Source organism: Toxorhynchites rutilus, chromosome 1, assembly GCF_029784135.1.
Source record: "Toxorhynchites rutilus septentrionalis strain SRP chromosome 1, ASM2978413v1, whole genome shotgun sequence".
NCBI lineage: Eukaryota > Metazoa > Arthropoda > Insecta > Diptera > Culicidae > Toxorhynchites > Toxorhynchites rutilus.
Window position 1 is genome coordinate 153,265,448 of NC_073744.1, and position 17,525 is coordinate 153,282,972.

General features: G+C 36.5%; 1 protein-coding gene across 2 annotated transcripts in view; it reads left to right on the top strand.

Annotated features, from left to right (window-relative positions):
- Positions 1-1,495: 1,495 nt before the first annotated feature.
- LOC129762648 (protein Mo25) overlaps positions 1,496-17,525 on the top strand; it is a 24,791-nt gene continuing 8,761 nt past the window's right edge. Inside the window, exons 1-2 of one of the 2 annotated variants that reach the window (XM_055761116.1) lie at positions 1,496-1,608; positions 2,974-3,297. In XM_055761116.1, the coding sequence (XP_055617091.1) occupies positions 3,169-3,297 (129 nt within the window). In that variant the 5' untranslated portion in view covers positions 1,496-1,608; positions 2,974-3,168. Of the gene's footprint in view, positions 1,609-1,732; positions 1,866-2,973; positions 3,298-17,525 lie in introns of those variants that run through there. The other variant, XM_055761117.1, reaches the window with a different exon arrangement.

Below are 17,525 nucleotides of genomic sequence, written 5' to 3' on the forward strand. Positions count from 1 at the left end.
ACGTGTTGAATTTTCGAAATCGGTTTTGGATCTTCGTAATTCAGGTTTATTGGCTTAAAAATTTATTAATCAATTATATTCAAATTGCTGGCTCCGGCGTTAGCATTTTTAGTAGAGGCAAAGAAAGTGTTGGTGATGATGATATCGTTAGTATGAATTGAGGTGTTGTATTGTATTAAGAAGTTCTGTACGAGAGTCCATCAATATGTTTAACCTTTTCACGTGGATCTTTTCTGAACCCCTTCCCCCTCGCCGTAGACCAGAGTAGACATTTTTGTACCACCTAACCATCCCCCCGCTCTATAGTTGTCCACGTGGTATGTGGGCAGCCCCTAAGTCGAATTTATGACTATCTTCTTCTCATCAAATAAATATCTTTGGGAGCTGGGAGTATTTTTGGAAGTATTTTTGGAACTGATTATTCTAACAGTTTTTGGGAAAAAACGAAAACATCCTGTAACGATTGCCTTGCGCGTTTCAATAGTGTCGATTCTCAATTCAGGATTCATTTGAAAACATGGCAATCCGGTACATAATGAATTGAAGCCGAATAAAACGAAAGGCAATTATGCATGTCTGAATTTTTTCTTAAGTTCCATAAAGTCTTTTTCATTAAAATATTTGCCGTCTTAACGTAGTGTTACTTGCGTCATTTTTATTAGTATTAGTTGAGATTTTGTTCAAATGTGTTTTGTATAATGCGCGTGACTACAGGACATGTTTGAAGAAATTTCACTGACTATAAACTCAATCTTGACGAACCATATTAATCCTATGCACCTATCACTATTGCCTGCCCAACAGATAACTAATACATATGCACTCTGCAAGTATCCTATGGCACGCAATATAGTATTATCTGCGCAACATAGTATTACATAGTATACATTGTACCACATTTTCACCACATATTTCAATATTTAGTGTCTAAACTATCAACACAAGAAACAAGTTTCCACATTTGAGTTATTAACTCAAGAGAAAATCAGTAGGAAAAATGTTAACCAAGTGTTTTAATTCGGTGTTGTTAAAATTTGTTCATGCTACCCACCGCTACCCATCTCTGGCGCACAGTTGGAATTGATAAGCTGTAGTCATGTACCGCGGTGAAATAGGTCGGTACAGATACAACGATTGTACTGGGTTGCTTGCATGGTTTTAGCGCTATACATGCTGACAGACATTCAATGTTCGTAGTACAACGCTAGTACATTCGTATGCCTGTTATAAGTATAACATGTCTTGGTTATATCCTGTCAATTCGACCACTGCGAACTACATGGAATGTCGAATGTCGAATGTCGATAAAAGTGAGACGGATAATTACTGTAAGAATCGCACAAGGTAATCTATAGTTTATATTTCACTTTGACAAAAACGATTCAGTGAATAGAATATTGATTCCAAACCCTCACCCTCGCACGGTACGTATATTTCAACCCACAAGCAAAAATCCTCTTATCAGGCAACATTTCTCAGCACATCCAAAAATGTATGAAAGTGACAACCCAAAGGCAACTGTCAAAGTCGGAAACGAGCAAAAGTGGTACAGCAAAATTCGTCTCGTCGTCGAGAAGTCGTGTGTTGTGTGGAAATATTTGTGGAAGGGTTAGTGCTTGTATCGTGATGAATTTTTTTTTTCAAAATAACATTTTGCAACTTTCGATGTATTCAGCCGCTTTTCCTACAATATATGAACCTCAACCCGAATGGTATCAGTCGGATTGAAAGATTTCTGATACGTCGAACGAGGAGCAAAAAAACTATTGAGGAGAAGGATCGCCGTTTTAGCGATTTTTTTTTTCCTGTTTTATTATACCAACCAGCAGCTAGCGCCAGCAAAAAAGATTGTGCCAATTTCCAAAGTAACCAAAAGACAGAGGGAGATAGATCAGTTAGAGCCGATGGATGGAAGGAAAATAAACTACGTTTTACACAATCGTTTGCGGGATCACTAACATTGAGAATCTTTTCGATAATAATTACTAGACGGAACTAGTGAGCGCGGACGTTATCCTCAGGCTCAGATTGTTTTGATGGCTCAAATTGAACCCTAAGAAAACGACTGTCAATGATGTGTTAGTGAGCGGATTGGTTGTGATTCGGGGACTGATGAAACTCATCGATAAGCAGACACGTTAAGCTAGTGACTAAGAATGATATTTATAAAAAAAATGTTTTTGTTTTTGTACCATGCATCCACAGCGAGACGGAATCCGTTCTTTTACAACCAGCCCTCAATAACTTCGCCGTCAGAAATACATTCGATCAATTAGCTCTTGTGAGTGAAACCGTCCGACGTCATGAATGCGACGTGATTGTTTTGTAACTTTCATGAATGGGACACTTCTGACATCGGGATAAGTTTGTGTGGCCAAGAAAGATTTGAGCAGAATAATATTGCTTTATAGTTCGTAGACGCTAGTACTATTCATGCAATTCGTAGTGAGTACTTTGGTTTACTTCTCTCTCTCGTGACGGCGGAATTTACCGTCAAAGTCCCAAAATGATACCCTGAAATAAAAATTTCAAAATTTCAAACGTTCTACTTCCTTATATGGATTTTAAAGATTTCGTTTTGAAATTTGGTAAAATATTATTAAGATATATCATTACAACGCATATGAAAGTTTGACGAATGGAAAACTAAGTGTCTGTTGCAACCCAATAAACACGTTGGGATGTTGAGTGCAGTTCAATCAAACATTCGAAGTTTCTCCTCACTTTCGAAGCTCCACGTGATATATGGATAGCATAGAAGTCAAAACATAAAACTACGAAGGTCGCCATCCGAGTTACAACCAAACCTTAGTGTTACAATACAAATATTGCCGAATATTCTGTAGAGCTAGATGGAAATCATTCAATATAGGACAAGTAAAGTACTTCGGAACGATATAATAATAATAAGCGGTGTGTATTGATTTTAATAGCAACGATATTCATTAGTTTTCGATTCTTCTGCTTACTTAGCGTGAAACAACACCCCCTTGGAGAGGAAGTGTTGGTGCGAAAGACGTATGAATCAGCGAGTAAAACGTGACCAAAGAGAAAAGTGGAGAAACCATAATTGAAAGTGAAGTGGAACAGTAACAGCAACAGCAGTATATAAACAGCTAGGGTGTGTGTTACCATTATTCGCCCAAGAGAAGGCCACAACAACCGAAGATGCCTCTATTCGGCAAGTCGCAGAAGAGTCCGCAGGAGTTGGTGAAGGCGCTGAAAGAGGCGGTCAGTTCGCTCGAACGTGGCGATAAGAAAGCGGAAAAGGCCCAGGAAGATGTCAGCAAAAATCTGGTAAGTCCCAATTTGGTGCCGTTAATCGTTCGATGCAAGGCACCGAGTATATACACGTTATTAATCTAGTTCCACTCGCGAATTGTTCACGAGAAATAGACGCTTAATAATATGCTAAAGTTATTCTATGGAAACATTTAGAGATGATGGAAATAAAATCTTGGTGATTGCATCTTATAGATAAAAAAGGGCAATGGATTTACGATTATCTTAAAATAAATTGCACACCATTTTTCGTTCTTTATAAGCACAGCAGAACCCCGATTATCCGCGAGCGGATGATCCGCGGACCCATTAACCGATTAAGTTTCCCGAAACAGTGGCAGAAGTCCTGTCACAAGTCCATAACAATCCTTCGTGACAACATTTGACCTCATGTTATTAGGTAGTTGTATGTATGGTATAGGTTGTGGGTGTAGGAACGGCGTTTATATTAGTATAATTTTTGAATTGATACAACAAGATACAAGAGGGACATTTGCAAATTATAAGTTGCATAGCCTACTGCGAATCTTGACAAGGTTTTCAATGAAGGCTGGAAGAAAATTGCTAAATGTAATATTCACCGGTCATCTGGGCCCTGTTACCTAATCATCTTAATAACATAAGTTAAAAGTCTAGAAACTGTAAATGCTAATTTTTTGCGTTGCATAATCTTACATAGGACTAATAGTATTAGCATGTACACTGGAGACGTTTTTTACGCGGGGGATAGGTGCCGCGTATATCACAAAATCCGCGTAAATTTCGAAATCCGCGCAAAAAACCGTGTAAATTCTAAAATTCACGTAAAAATAAACCGGGTAATTTTCAAAATCCGTATAAAAATCTAACAAACAGTGAATTATAAGTTTAAAATGCAACCCATATTCTAACAATTGATTATCTGCATTTTCTTCTATTTCTCAGTTACTAATCAGTGATACAATACAAACTTATTTCGTGAAAAATCACATCAATTAGTATATTGATTTTTTCACGAGGTTGATGCGTGTCGCGTGAAAAATCCGTGTAAATTTCGAAAACGATAAAAAACCGCGCAAATTCCAAAATTCGCGTAAAAACCAACCGCGTAAAAAGCGATTTCAGTGTACTTTTTTTTATTAGTAACACGTCGTTTGTCTGTCAAAGTATCATCGTTTGAATGATCTTTTTGTAATTTCATGAAAATGCCCACAAAAAAGGTAACAAAACAAAAACTGAAGAAAATTGAAGCTCTCGATGGTCTTTGCGAGCAAAAGGACATATTGTTTGGGCCTTTTTCTGCTACACAAACAAGAGAGATAAGCAAAAAGACAATAAATTTTCATTTCAGAAAAATCAATTGCATAAGATACTTCTACCTCCGGTGCCATGGGATAAATGCAGATTTAATTCAACTGTTGCAACTGACTGTACAAGTTCTCGAGAAAGGACGAAATTTGAAATAACTAGAAATTTGAAAAGTGAAAAGATGTTGAAGAAAGGTCATCTAATAAAACCCAAAAATTTATGATTTTGGGCCTAAGTCCGATCGAAGTTAAAAATTAGGACACCTGTCACAGCCACGACTAAGACCAAACTATTTTTGAGGTATAAATAAATAAAAATACTATGTGATTTGCACCAAAATATTCAATTTTATTTATTTCTCGAACGGTGAAAACACTTCGGAGATTATGGTTTTTATCGTTGTACGAGCAAATCAGATTGTTTAGCGATTTTCGAGTCATCAAACATACAACAGTGGCGCAGTACAATCCACGATTTGAAGCTGTTATTTGCGTCACGGTACGAAACGCAAGAGCCCTTCTGCAGATCAAATCGTTTGGATGTGCTTTAACAAATCAGATTTATCTGTGTACATTGTTGATTTAAAACTTTTGTTTCTACAAAATGTACATACCCCTATTAGCCACTGACACGTATCAATCACATATGCAGCATTTAGCCTCATAATCATTGCATCCTTCTATGAGATATGGATACTTCCGGTGCAATTCGGTAAAATTGCTTTTCCTTTTAGATATTTAAAAAAATCACCTTGGAATATAGAGACAAAACACAAAAACAACACCGTGGAAATGAAAACTCTGAATGTCACTCTTCAAACTCTCTCAAAATTTTAGTCACCAATAAAAAAAAATACTCAAAAACAAAACACACTGGAAAAAATATGATTCGTTAACTAAACTGAATTTCATATGAAAATCAGGACCAATGCAAGAATATCAAAAATCAGGATCTCAATATGGATCTCAAAAAAACTGCTAAATCAGGATGGATAGTATCCCTACTCAAGCACGATTTCCCAAGATCCAAATATACAGAAAACCTAGAGAATGTTGTAATTGAGTCTTTCAGTGATTTCTCAAGCCGAGCACTTTCCTTATGCCAAAAATTGACGTAAATGACGAGGAAACGAACGACGATATTTAATGTTTGGACATGAATTATGAATCACAAAGCAAATACATTTGAAATACAAAAACATGTAAATTTATTACATATATTAAGCTAATCGCATTCCATTATATTTCATATAAAAATATATTGTGACACAGATATGTTTACTTATACATATCAAGATTTCTCCTACTGTTGATTTTTGAATTCCGTGACATAGCCCGGTACTATGGCATTGGCTTCCTTGGTCAAGCGCTCCTTCACGAACTCGATGACAGGACCAGTGACCCGCAAAACCTTCGTATAAGTCATCCGAAATGCATAAAATCAGCTTTATGAGGAAGAGTGAAAATTATTTTCGAGACTCTGCGGTATTTTTATATACCCAAAAACCTTCTTCGTCAATCGATTCATTCCGATTAAGTTGAGTTACGTATGCTTCTTACGGCGTCGGTAGACAATTAATGAAATTGTATATCTATCGCAGTGCCGCCCGTGGTGATAATTGGAAACATGGACTTATGGAGATTCTCAAACAAACGACTCCCCAATTAAAGGTGGTTCGCAAAACTGACTTTTTCTTAAATTTTCGAGAGTCAATCAAAAACTGCCAAAAAGTCCATTTTGATAAAATTGGCGTTTATGGGGTCTCTCAAACAAACGATTCAAATGTTGTATTTAAATAAGATGGGGCACCTCGAACCGCACTTAGAAGTAGTTGCAGAAACATCTGCCGTTCTGGGCGAAGGATATGTGGCCACCATCCAGTCCCGATCTTAATCCGCTGGATTACTTAGTATGGCGCGTCATGAAGGCTGTTGACACGATCGGAGCAAACCTGCTCATTACAATGTAACCATAGCCACTGTTACAGTGAAAAATAACACTTTGAAATCAAACGTTAAACGATATAAGAGAATTTAATTGAACTTGAAAGTTATCAAATTAGAGTTAGTTCATAACCTCACGATATTTAATTCTAGTGGAAACATATTTGTATGTCGTTTTTCCTCGTCGTACAGGCGAAACTACAATCACAAATTCCTCCACCACAGGCGGAAACACACCTTGGCACAAATTTGAGATGCTGTTCTCTTCTGATTTATGACAATTTCACGAAATTTCCGTTTATCTTATAGGGAGTGCTACATTTTCTTTCCAAGTTTCCCAAGTTATGATTAAATTTATCATCATTTTTTAGATAACTAATTAATATAACTAAGGGTGGGTTTAGACTAGTGATATATTCATGTGAAGAAATATGATGAGATTTATAGAAATCGCATCAACCGTTTACACTAGCGTGAACTTCTATAATGAATATATTCATATCTTAGGTGAATTTATTCACCTGAAGTAGAACTGCATCCAACTTTAGTGATTTCTCACCAGTGAGAAATTCACAAGCGTTTACATATGCTGAATTTATTCAAGTCATATATACCTCGAATAAGTGTATCTCACCCGTTTGCACATATTTTCACGTGAATAAATCCATCTATAGCTATAGATCTCCCTAATGTAAACCCGCCATAACAGCCGTATGTGTTCGATTTCTGTGTTAAGGCTGGTTTAGACCTCTTTTGAACGTGAACAAACACGTTAATAATCTATTAGTCCGTATATAAAACGCGAGGAAAACAATTTGAAACGGTAGGAAGAAACATTTTCTAGTTGATAAAACACATTTAAACACAATTCATATTGATTAGATTGGATTAATTCAATATTTCAGTACGATTCTGAATGTCCACCATGGAATCGAGATGTTGGTAAATTCACCATAGTTCGCCGGCTTCGGTGAACGTGAACGCGAAAATAATGGTGAATGTAGACGTCAAAATATTTCTCCGTCATGTTCACGTTCGAATTTCCCATGACTGAAAATTATTTCGCCGTGATCTTCAAAAGGATAAGTTAAGCAACTCTCGAGTTTTCAGTGAAAATTTCCATATGGATCCAATTTCATTCAATCTAATCTCTGTACGGGTTGAATAAACTTCGTTGCTTCATGAACAACTGTATGTTTTATCCGAATTACTTCATTGAAACTCGATATTTATTTACATCACGTTTACTGGTGAACATTCAATATGACCGTGAACGTGAACAAGAACATTCTCTTCGCCACGATTTCCTGAGTTGTTTGTTCGAAATGCAGTTCACCGTGAATTGATCGTACTACGCGTGAATTGGTCATGAGAGCGCGGTCTCGTTTAAGGCCGGTTTAAAGTTGCCGTGAACGTGAACATGAACAGGTTGTGGAGTAGTACGATTATTTCACAGTGAAGGACATTGCGAACAAACAACTAAAAAATCGGCCAGTAAACGTGAAGTAGAGATGGGCAAACCGTGCACGAACGGTACTAAAACTAGTTCACCAAAAAGAGTGAACGAACAGTCTTTTTCAAAGAACGGTAGTTCTCCCCATGAACTGATTCCGAAAGAACGGTTGATTGAGAATGAACTGTTTGTAAACGAACTGTTTGGGAAAGAACTGTTCGAGAACGAAGTGTTTACGGGCGAACTATTTGTGAACGAACGAGTGCAGCTGAACTTATTTGCGCTGGGCGGAATGGATAAATATAACGAGAACGCTTGTAAGAAAAATAACTGTCATTTACGAGCAAAATGCCTGTAACGCAGGGTTTATTTTGTTGATGTATACTCCATTTTTATATTAAAAATTGAATTAGATTTTTTTTTGGTTGAAAAGGCAAAGCTATATATTTTCAATTTCATATATTTTTTTTACAATTCCGCGTAGCATTCATATACTTCCTGATTATCAGAAAAAAAATCTGGGGTAAATTAATATAAAGTATTCTAGTGAGGGCAAGTTGAGAAATAAGTTTTTTCCATGACTTCAATCCATTGTTTGGCCTATTGTGTACGTGTTATCGTGATTGTTTGTATGATTGATTTTTAGTGAAAATTGAAAAAAAATCGCTGCCTGTTTTTTTTTCTCTGAATGAACCATTATGAATTGAAATATGATCTTACATGGAATCTGTGTTTTGTGCTGATAGAAAATATGGAAAATTCCTGAACCCCCGACATGTTAGGTGTGACCCTATCCACTCGGCCACGGGAGCACTCCAGCTAACATTCTATGTTTTAATAGCGCTGAAGGAAAGCGAAAGAACTGGTTTACTGAGATGAACGGTTAGTGACTGAATCGTTCATCAAAGTGAACTGTTTTGCCCATCTCTAACGTGATGTAAATAAACATAGAACTTCAATAGAGTAATTCGGATAAAATATACAGTTGTTCACAATTCAACCCGAAGCAACGAAGTTTATCAACCCGTGCAGAGATCCGATTGAATAAAATTGGATCCATATCGAAATTTACATTGAAAACTCGAGAGTTGCTAAACATATACTTTCACAGTTCACAGCGAAATATTTTTGAGAATGCTTTGGGACATTCGAACGTGAACATGAACGGGGAAATATTTTGACGTTTATATTCACCACTTTTTTCACGTTCACATTCACCGAAGTCGGTGAACTGTGGTGAGTTCACCAACATCTCGATTCCACGGGGGATATTTAGAATCGTTGTTAAATATTGAATTAATCCACTTTTATCAATATGAATTGTGTTTGAATATGTTTTTCAACTAGAAAATGTTTCATCCTATCGCTTCAATATGTTTTCCTCGCGTTTTATATATGAACTGATGAATTATTAACAAAAAAAAGTGTTTGTTCACGTTCACGGGAACTCTAAACCAGCCTTTACGGGGAAACTCTAGTGATCCCCGATTTTTGAAATTTATCGTTCATCCACTAATCGAATACTTTTCAGCAGTTTGTTATTCGATACGATTAATCGCCCCAAATAGTCGATTAATCGATTAGTCGTCACACTGAGAGAAATAATCAGTTAGACTAATGTTGCTCATTTGTTAGAAAGCCATCTGGAATCAAACAAGTGTTCATTCCACCTGAAAATCAATTATTATCTTTAACGCTCCCCTAAACTCGTAAACGAAGCTCAATTCGCATCGACGGCATTGAGCTTCGTTTAGGAGCTGAGGGGAGTGCCAAAGATAATGATTTATTTTCAGGATAAAACTGCAGCGGCCGTATGGTTTTTTTGCTCTGGGTTTGGATCGATTAATCGACGTAAATTATTCGTTCGCTTCGATTATTGGTTGTGCAGTATTCGTTCGATTAATAATCGATTTCTGTAGGAAGTATTCGATTAATCGAAAGATTATCGGGGATCACTATTTACCGCGTGTGGACGCAAGTGATGGATGCCAGATGATTTTCATAAATATCTTAACAAACGAACTTATCAAACGAAAATAAAAAGTGAGTTAGTAAATTATTATTTTCATTTTGTTCGATAAATCATACAACTTATAATTTACATAATGCATGTCAATAACAACATTCTGGATGTTTTTATATTTATTGCAATGAGCTTTCCATTCACCATGTTTACAGTGAATTGATTGAGTGAATAAAAGAATAATATAAGACACTCGAGAAAAAGTAACCAAATGCCACTGAGAAAAATGTTTCATTTGCCATATTTTCGATTAGGAAGTTCGGTTGAAGGTGCTATTTTTATTTCACTAATTGTAAAATTGTAATGAAGATCAGAACCTTGTAATAGTTCATTTGCCGGGCCTTACGTGCACCTATACTCGTTTATTCAGTTTGAATTTCTCGTGCACAGTTCAGCTCCTCTCAGTGGAAAAAAAGAAAAATCAACATTGAATAAACGGTACTTTGGATTTATTTTTTTTTGTTTTTTATTATATCGAGAGTTTCAATATCAAGAGCACAATGTTGTTTTCACCAATTTTATAGCATCTTGCTCACAAGGTGATGACGCCGGTGGTACGAAGTGCAGTGACTGAAGCCAAAAGGAAAAAAACCGCCTTGCTTTCGGTTATTGGATAATGAATCATTTACTACGCTTTTTCCATATCATTGTCTTTACTGTATCAACAGATTGATCAATACACACCTCTGTCGTTGAACTCATGCAAAGAGGAAACGTGGGGAAGGGAAAATAGATATTATTGTCTTCTGTTGGATACATTTTATGAGATAATATAATATGTATGCTGCCATGCAGCTGTTGCTGCATAGAGCAATTTGCCTCTTGAGTCAAGAGAAATCAGAGAGAAGGCATATTTGTTCGTACGGTTACTAAGCTAGACAAATAATAGTTGACGCATGAAACATGAACGTTTCGATCAATGTTATGAACTTCAACCCGTTATAAACTTATGTTATAAAGATATGTTGTAAACTTAAAGTGTACCCGTTTTATATGTAAATTAAAAATCAATTCGACGAATCTTGTTCTGCTTATATTGTTTAATGGAGGATATCATTTATGTCCTTCACTAAACCGCAGTCAATAATTTCCCAGAACATCGCATGAATTTCTACAGCAATTATTCCTCAACATGAAGCCGAAACAAGGAGAAATTGAGAGCCACACATCGAAAAATACGTTAACGTCGTCATAGTTATGCAAGAAGAAATCTTCAAAGCATTCATCCTGCCTTAATAATCCTAGTGACGAAGACGGTCCAGCGAACTGGAAATAAAAATGTTAATCGATGGAACATTAGGTGAGAAGATGATATTCTTTCTCATAGAGGCGAATGAACTGCAAAGTTTAAAGCCTCTTAAAAACAAAGAAAGAAGAAGATATTCTTTCTCCCCATGTCAGCGTTACGTTTCACACTGGGCTGTTTGCGGAATGTGTGACTCATCCACATCATGCGCATCACTTGTGTTTGGCGTAGACTAAGCACGGTTGACCCAATCATATGTGATGTTTATGTTTCTAGTAATAGGGGATCTTGAAAACTATCCATTCCCCATGCCATTGTTTATGCCTAGCTAAATCTAGAAAATGTCTAGAAAATGTAGTGATTAGATGTCAATTGACGGGGTGTTTTTGCAACTAAAACAATGCTTTTAACTACATTCGCGAGGAGGTATAAATTGTGGGCTCACGCCGTGGCCTTCCACGGTGAGCCATTACTTTTTGATGACGAGAGGAAACGAATCTGGCGCTTATCGATTGGGATTGGGAGAGTACTTTCGATGGGCAGATCCATCTTCCATTCAAGTGTGTCTAGCATGTGTGTCAGTATTATGTGTGTTCAATGTCGTGATGGTTTCACAACCGATGCGATAAACAAGATTAATTTTTTCGTGAGGATGACTCAAATATTGTTGATCGAATTGGCGATTAATCGCTACCTTGAAGGGGGAAACCTTTTTGGTTTTCGTGCTAGAAAATGTGCATCTTATCCATTGTCTTCTTAAATCAACATACTTCGTGAATTAAAATAGTATCGGATCAGACAAAAAGTTGGTTCCATACGATTGTTCGAAGTAAGTGTATTTCGTAATTTTGACAAAATGAATAAACTTGAATACGTTTTTGTCATGAAATCATTCATTTTCACCAGCTTGTCAAGCATAAAACAAAGAAAGAACAATTGGAATGAATTGACTGTTCGTCTGAATCCCCCGATTTGTCTGACTTGGCATCTTCTAACATCCATACATTCCTCTAGCTGGAAAACATTTGTGGTAAAAGAAATGGTGATCAACTTTTTTTTTAAATTAAAATCATAGAGGATAGTTTTCAAGACACGACCGCGTTGTTAACGTAAGACAACGAAATTACTGTACTCGATTAGTCTATTTATCACTTCCGATATTATATTAGGAAAAAAAAAACGAAATTACTAATCAACTCTTAGCTGATCGCTGTCTAGAATGAAACTAAAAGCGAAGTCACAAAGTGAAATTACTTACACCTCTCGATTGAGGCAACGTGACATGTGCAGAATCAATCCGTACATCTAATACATCTGCCCGACTAGGGTAGAACGAAGAAACTAACATATATCCCATAGCACGGTCCCTTATTTTATTCAATAAACACATATTGCACTGCACAGACTATAAACGAATATATTTTCAAGTATAAAACTTCTTGAAAAACTTTGCTTTTGTTGCCCACCGACGACATGCATCAACCGCTGACCAATCACGACTGAGATGAAATGAATCAAGCACGTACCCATATTTATAGATTTTCGTGATTTCAATAGTTTGCTTTCAAAGCAGTTTATGAGCTATTCAAACAAGTTTCTGGATCGATAAGTAACAAACGCCACTCGTACACCTTTTTCCTTTGAATGAAGTGATTATACCACTTCGTCTAGCTGATAGAGATGTATTGATGCTCAAAACCTTACTATTATTGGTGGACGTTACGCTATTATTTTCGAATTTTTAAACCTACACAACAGTACAGTAATGGTTGACGTAATTCTACATCCAAAATGTTGAAGTCTCGACTCATCATTGGTTACCAGCCTGGAACGCAAAGTTTCCCGCTTGCCTTTCGCTTTATATAACTTGAGAAAATTCAACACGTCTTTATATCTTTGGCCCATCACGCGAGATGCGTAATCAAGATAATGAAGAATCCCTAACGTCACCTCTAGTCCTTGTAACTTCTATCTTTTCGGAACCTAGAATACCACTTCTTGCATGTTTTCATAATCATATCTGGCATATAACAATTCAAAGGAACGGCTTTGTTAGTAGTATGACTGAGCCAAAGCGTATATTCATTTCAGATCAAATTAGGCCGCAAATCAGTGTTAAACTGTTCGACTAGGGCTTGCGGATCGGAAATTGCCTTATCTTTTCTTATCTTATCTTATCTTATCTTATCTTATCTTATCTTATCTTATCTTATCTTATCTTATCTTATCTTATCTTATCTTATATATCCGTGTGGTTGCGGTCACCCACGGTCACCCACAAATTTATTAAATAATTTTAAAGTATAATGGAAATGCTATAATGTATAGGAAATTGAAAAGCTTCTGATTTCTGTCAATTAAAACCATTTCTAGACTAGGAAATTGTATTGTATAGCATACTAACATATCTTAAAGAAAATAAAGAATTCAGGAATGGTATGCAAATCATAAAAAAATAGATAAATAATATATAAAATCGCAGCAAAAATAGATAGGACCATTAAAACTATTTCATAAAAACGTGACATGTTTTTTGATTCATCACCCTTAATGGAAGACGAAGTCATTCGTTGAAAATATAGTTGAATGAATGAATTGGCATGCTGGGAATTGTGTTTCTGTTGTTATACGAAGGATGTACCGCTTTTTTCATTGTAAGAACATTTTATCGTGTAATCGAAAGTTCAAGTAGAGTTTTCTTGATTATCATTGCGAGAACGATTTGGTATCATTTTGATCGAAAGAATGGGGGCAATTCAAAAGTCTTATGAATACGCCACTTCTACAAAAAAGCTGACATTTTCTTGAAAAAACTTTAAATGGTTTTATGATTCTCCATAATTTGGTATGATTTGATGCAAATAATTCAGTGGAAACATATGAACGAACTCACATTTTTATTGTTCTATTCATTCACATTTTAATTTGATCTTCATTCACGTTTCTTACATATCATAGTAATCACCTTTTTAGCTTTTTAGGGAGAACTATTGAGCCGCTCTAAAGGACCGGTTCGTTTAATCATTGAACACATTGAACACAATCGCCATTTTCCAACGAATTTCAGGAAGGCCTACGGTATTACGATGTGCAAGTAATTTTCAACATTTGCATCATTGAGACTTTTCTTATTGTTGACGCTAGCATTAAAATTGGCTCCTTCGAGAATGGGAATTTCAATCAGATCATTCGCTCGTAAATAATCGGTGCTCTACTGTATACAGTTTGCATGGTTTGAGCATCGCAGACACTCAGCAGAATCCCAAAGTCAATTGCGATGAGTGTTGTAGTATTAGGCGCTGTACACAAATTACATAACGCTCAAAATACGGTTTTTAGACTCTCTCCTCCCTTAAGTAACACAACATCAACGTAGTACTGGTACGTAGCAAGTAATGCAACCTCGTCAATTTAATTTTTTTCAATCAAAATATATTCGAATTTGAAACACAGCATAATATATACGAATTAGTATCCTCTCTTCTATTGACAAGCTACAACAAAATAGCCAAATATCTAAAAATAGATAATGTTCAATGATAGGATGTAAATTTTCCTGATTGCCGGTACTCTAATAGAGGCTGACCTCTATTATGTGCCAGCCACGGCTTTACGCTGAGAAAACACTCAAACCGAAGTAACGTGTAAACAAGCCTTGGGGGCATATGACTCGAACGACCCTTGATCTCTGCAGGCGATGGATTGTAGTGTCATAGCTTCGTATTCACATTAGCACTCGTATTTACCTAACCAGAAGATCACGGGGCTAAAGAGACAGAGAGGAACACGGTACGCGCGATACAAACGGATCGACGATAACAAATAACGTACAAGTTTGCAGAAGTTTTATATCTACTCCCATTAGCGCCTTGCTGGACTCAATTGACGCCACTCGTTTGTGGCATATTCAGAGCATGACCGTGACCTGAACAGTTCGTACACAGCGAAAGTCGAGCTATGGAGTTGAACCTTTGTATCGCCGCGCTATCATTATTATATTATCAGTGTAAAACTGGGCCTACCGCAACAACTGGCGAGCTTTTGTCCATCTTCTCGTTGAAGTTGTAATCAGTGTGCGCGAATGGGGCATTACACATTTTTCTGGCGATAATTATTTTATTAAAAACCGAAATGTTTATCGATATATTTTTACCTGAAAATGATTTCGTTTATTCCTACTGTGATCCGTGGAATACCTCTGACGATATTATGAAAGGGATGTTGTAATACTCATACTCAATACTCATAACCCTGAGTATGTGAATCGAATACGTATCAATAGGTAAATAGGGAGGCAACTTTTCCAGAACTGATTTGACTAAAACTGACAACAAAATAACAAAGGAGTCTGTGAGTCCCTAGCTGTCCGCGTGGACTCCGTTATTCATTTCAGGATCGGCTCAATCCAGTCTGGGTTAACAAGAAAAGGGGAAATACACATGAATATTTAGGCATCTCTACGGCAATTTATTGGTTTTATATATGTTTTTGAATCTCTGTTTGTCTAGTTTCTAATGAACAATATCCGCATTTGTGTTGTGCCTAGCCCCGCCGTTGATTCCTCCTGATTGCCGGGGTATGTTTTCGGTCCGGAACGTTGCTCTGGCCTGATGCTTCACCGGAGTATCCGACTCCAAGTGAACAGGACTGAACCCTCTAGGCCAGGTGCACAAGAGACGAGGGCAGGTGTACAGAGTTGAGATAGAACGATGTGAGAACATTCGGGTTCACTTCAGCATCCGCTATTGCGCAGTCCAATGATAGAATCGGAACTAATAATTATCACTGCGTGAATTTCCTCCAAGCCAAGTCCGACTTTCGGCCTGTAAAAGACTGGACTGCCACTGGGTAATGTGGTATTATAAAATCCAACGTGTTTTCTTGAGTTGAGCACGTCTGATCATGTACGAGTTGATAATGGCGGAACTATCATAAACTCACTTCGATTTACACATTCTCCAACCAACTGTTGAGATGCTTCATTGTTTCGTATAATGTTGTATGGTCATCGTTTAGATTAGAATTCTGACGTATTTTTAAAATAGTTACCTTTATTTGTTCTTAGATATATTTTCAGTTATTTTAGATTATATATATTTCAAGTATATATTTCAGTTTTTAAGAACCTCATCCAATTTTTACTACAGCACTCATATTGCTATAGTATAAAAGCTAGATAAGGTGAGCTTGGTGAATACACAAGATTCAATTTGTTGATTTACCATAGATTCATAATAAAGTGAACAAACGAGGGTATGTCTGATTCAATTTCATTCATATTTTCCGAGAAGCCCATAATATAGACTCATAGTCACATCTAATCGCTACAAGAATATTGACCTGGCACGTGTGATAGTTCGATGATAGTTGCTGTGTGATTCTACTTGCGTTCGTTCATCCAGTCAATGACGGTGGCATCCGTGACCGCAATATCTTATCACAACAGCGAGGGGACATCCCGGCAGTTGCATCTTTACAGTGATAAATTTTGTTTGCGTACTTGTTGGTGCTTTGCATTACTTTGTACAATAGTGCAGCCGCAGCAAATGTGTACGCTACCTGTGAATGCACAATGGCGTTACTCATACGTGATGATTCATAATGAATACGTGGGTCGAATATTGGTGTCGCATGTGTATATTGATTGACAAAAAATAATTATAATGATTATTATTTATTATCATTTTTTCATGTCATTACTATCGTTATCATTGAAATCATCATTAAAATTTGCTATAAATAAAAAAATGCACTTCGAAACAATTAAAAAGCTTTCTTCAAAATTTGGAAAATAGAATTTGAAATTTGATCTTGAAAGCCTATTATTTGTACAAATATTTCACTACATTCATTTTGTCAAATATATACCGGGATTTTGTAATTTTGAATCTTCTCGTTGAACCTTTTTCATTTGTTTTAGTTTATATTACTATCAGTGGTCTTGAATTAATTTTGAGCGCGGTCTGCCATTTAGTATGTTCACAGTGTTAGCATGGCAAAGTAACCGCGGGTAACGTAATAAAAAACTAGCATGAGGTGTAAACATGAAAAAAGATATAAAGATAAAAAGAAAGCAGTGTCCGGAAACCCCAGAGAATCTAAAAGTGCACTTCATAGTTTCGCAGTTCAATCAGTTTTCTCATTCTAAATACTTCAAGGATCTAGAAAGGCAAAAAAATCACATACGTGATGCCAACAGCAATACTTTTAGGCTTCTGCGATCGAAACCAGAATAATTGAGTCTCCCTGCCAAATCATGCATAACCAGATCGAAAAGTTCCGATCAACATA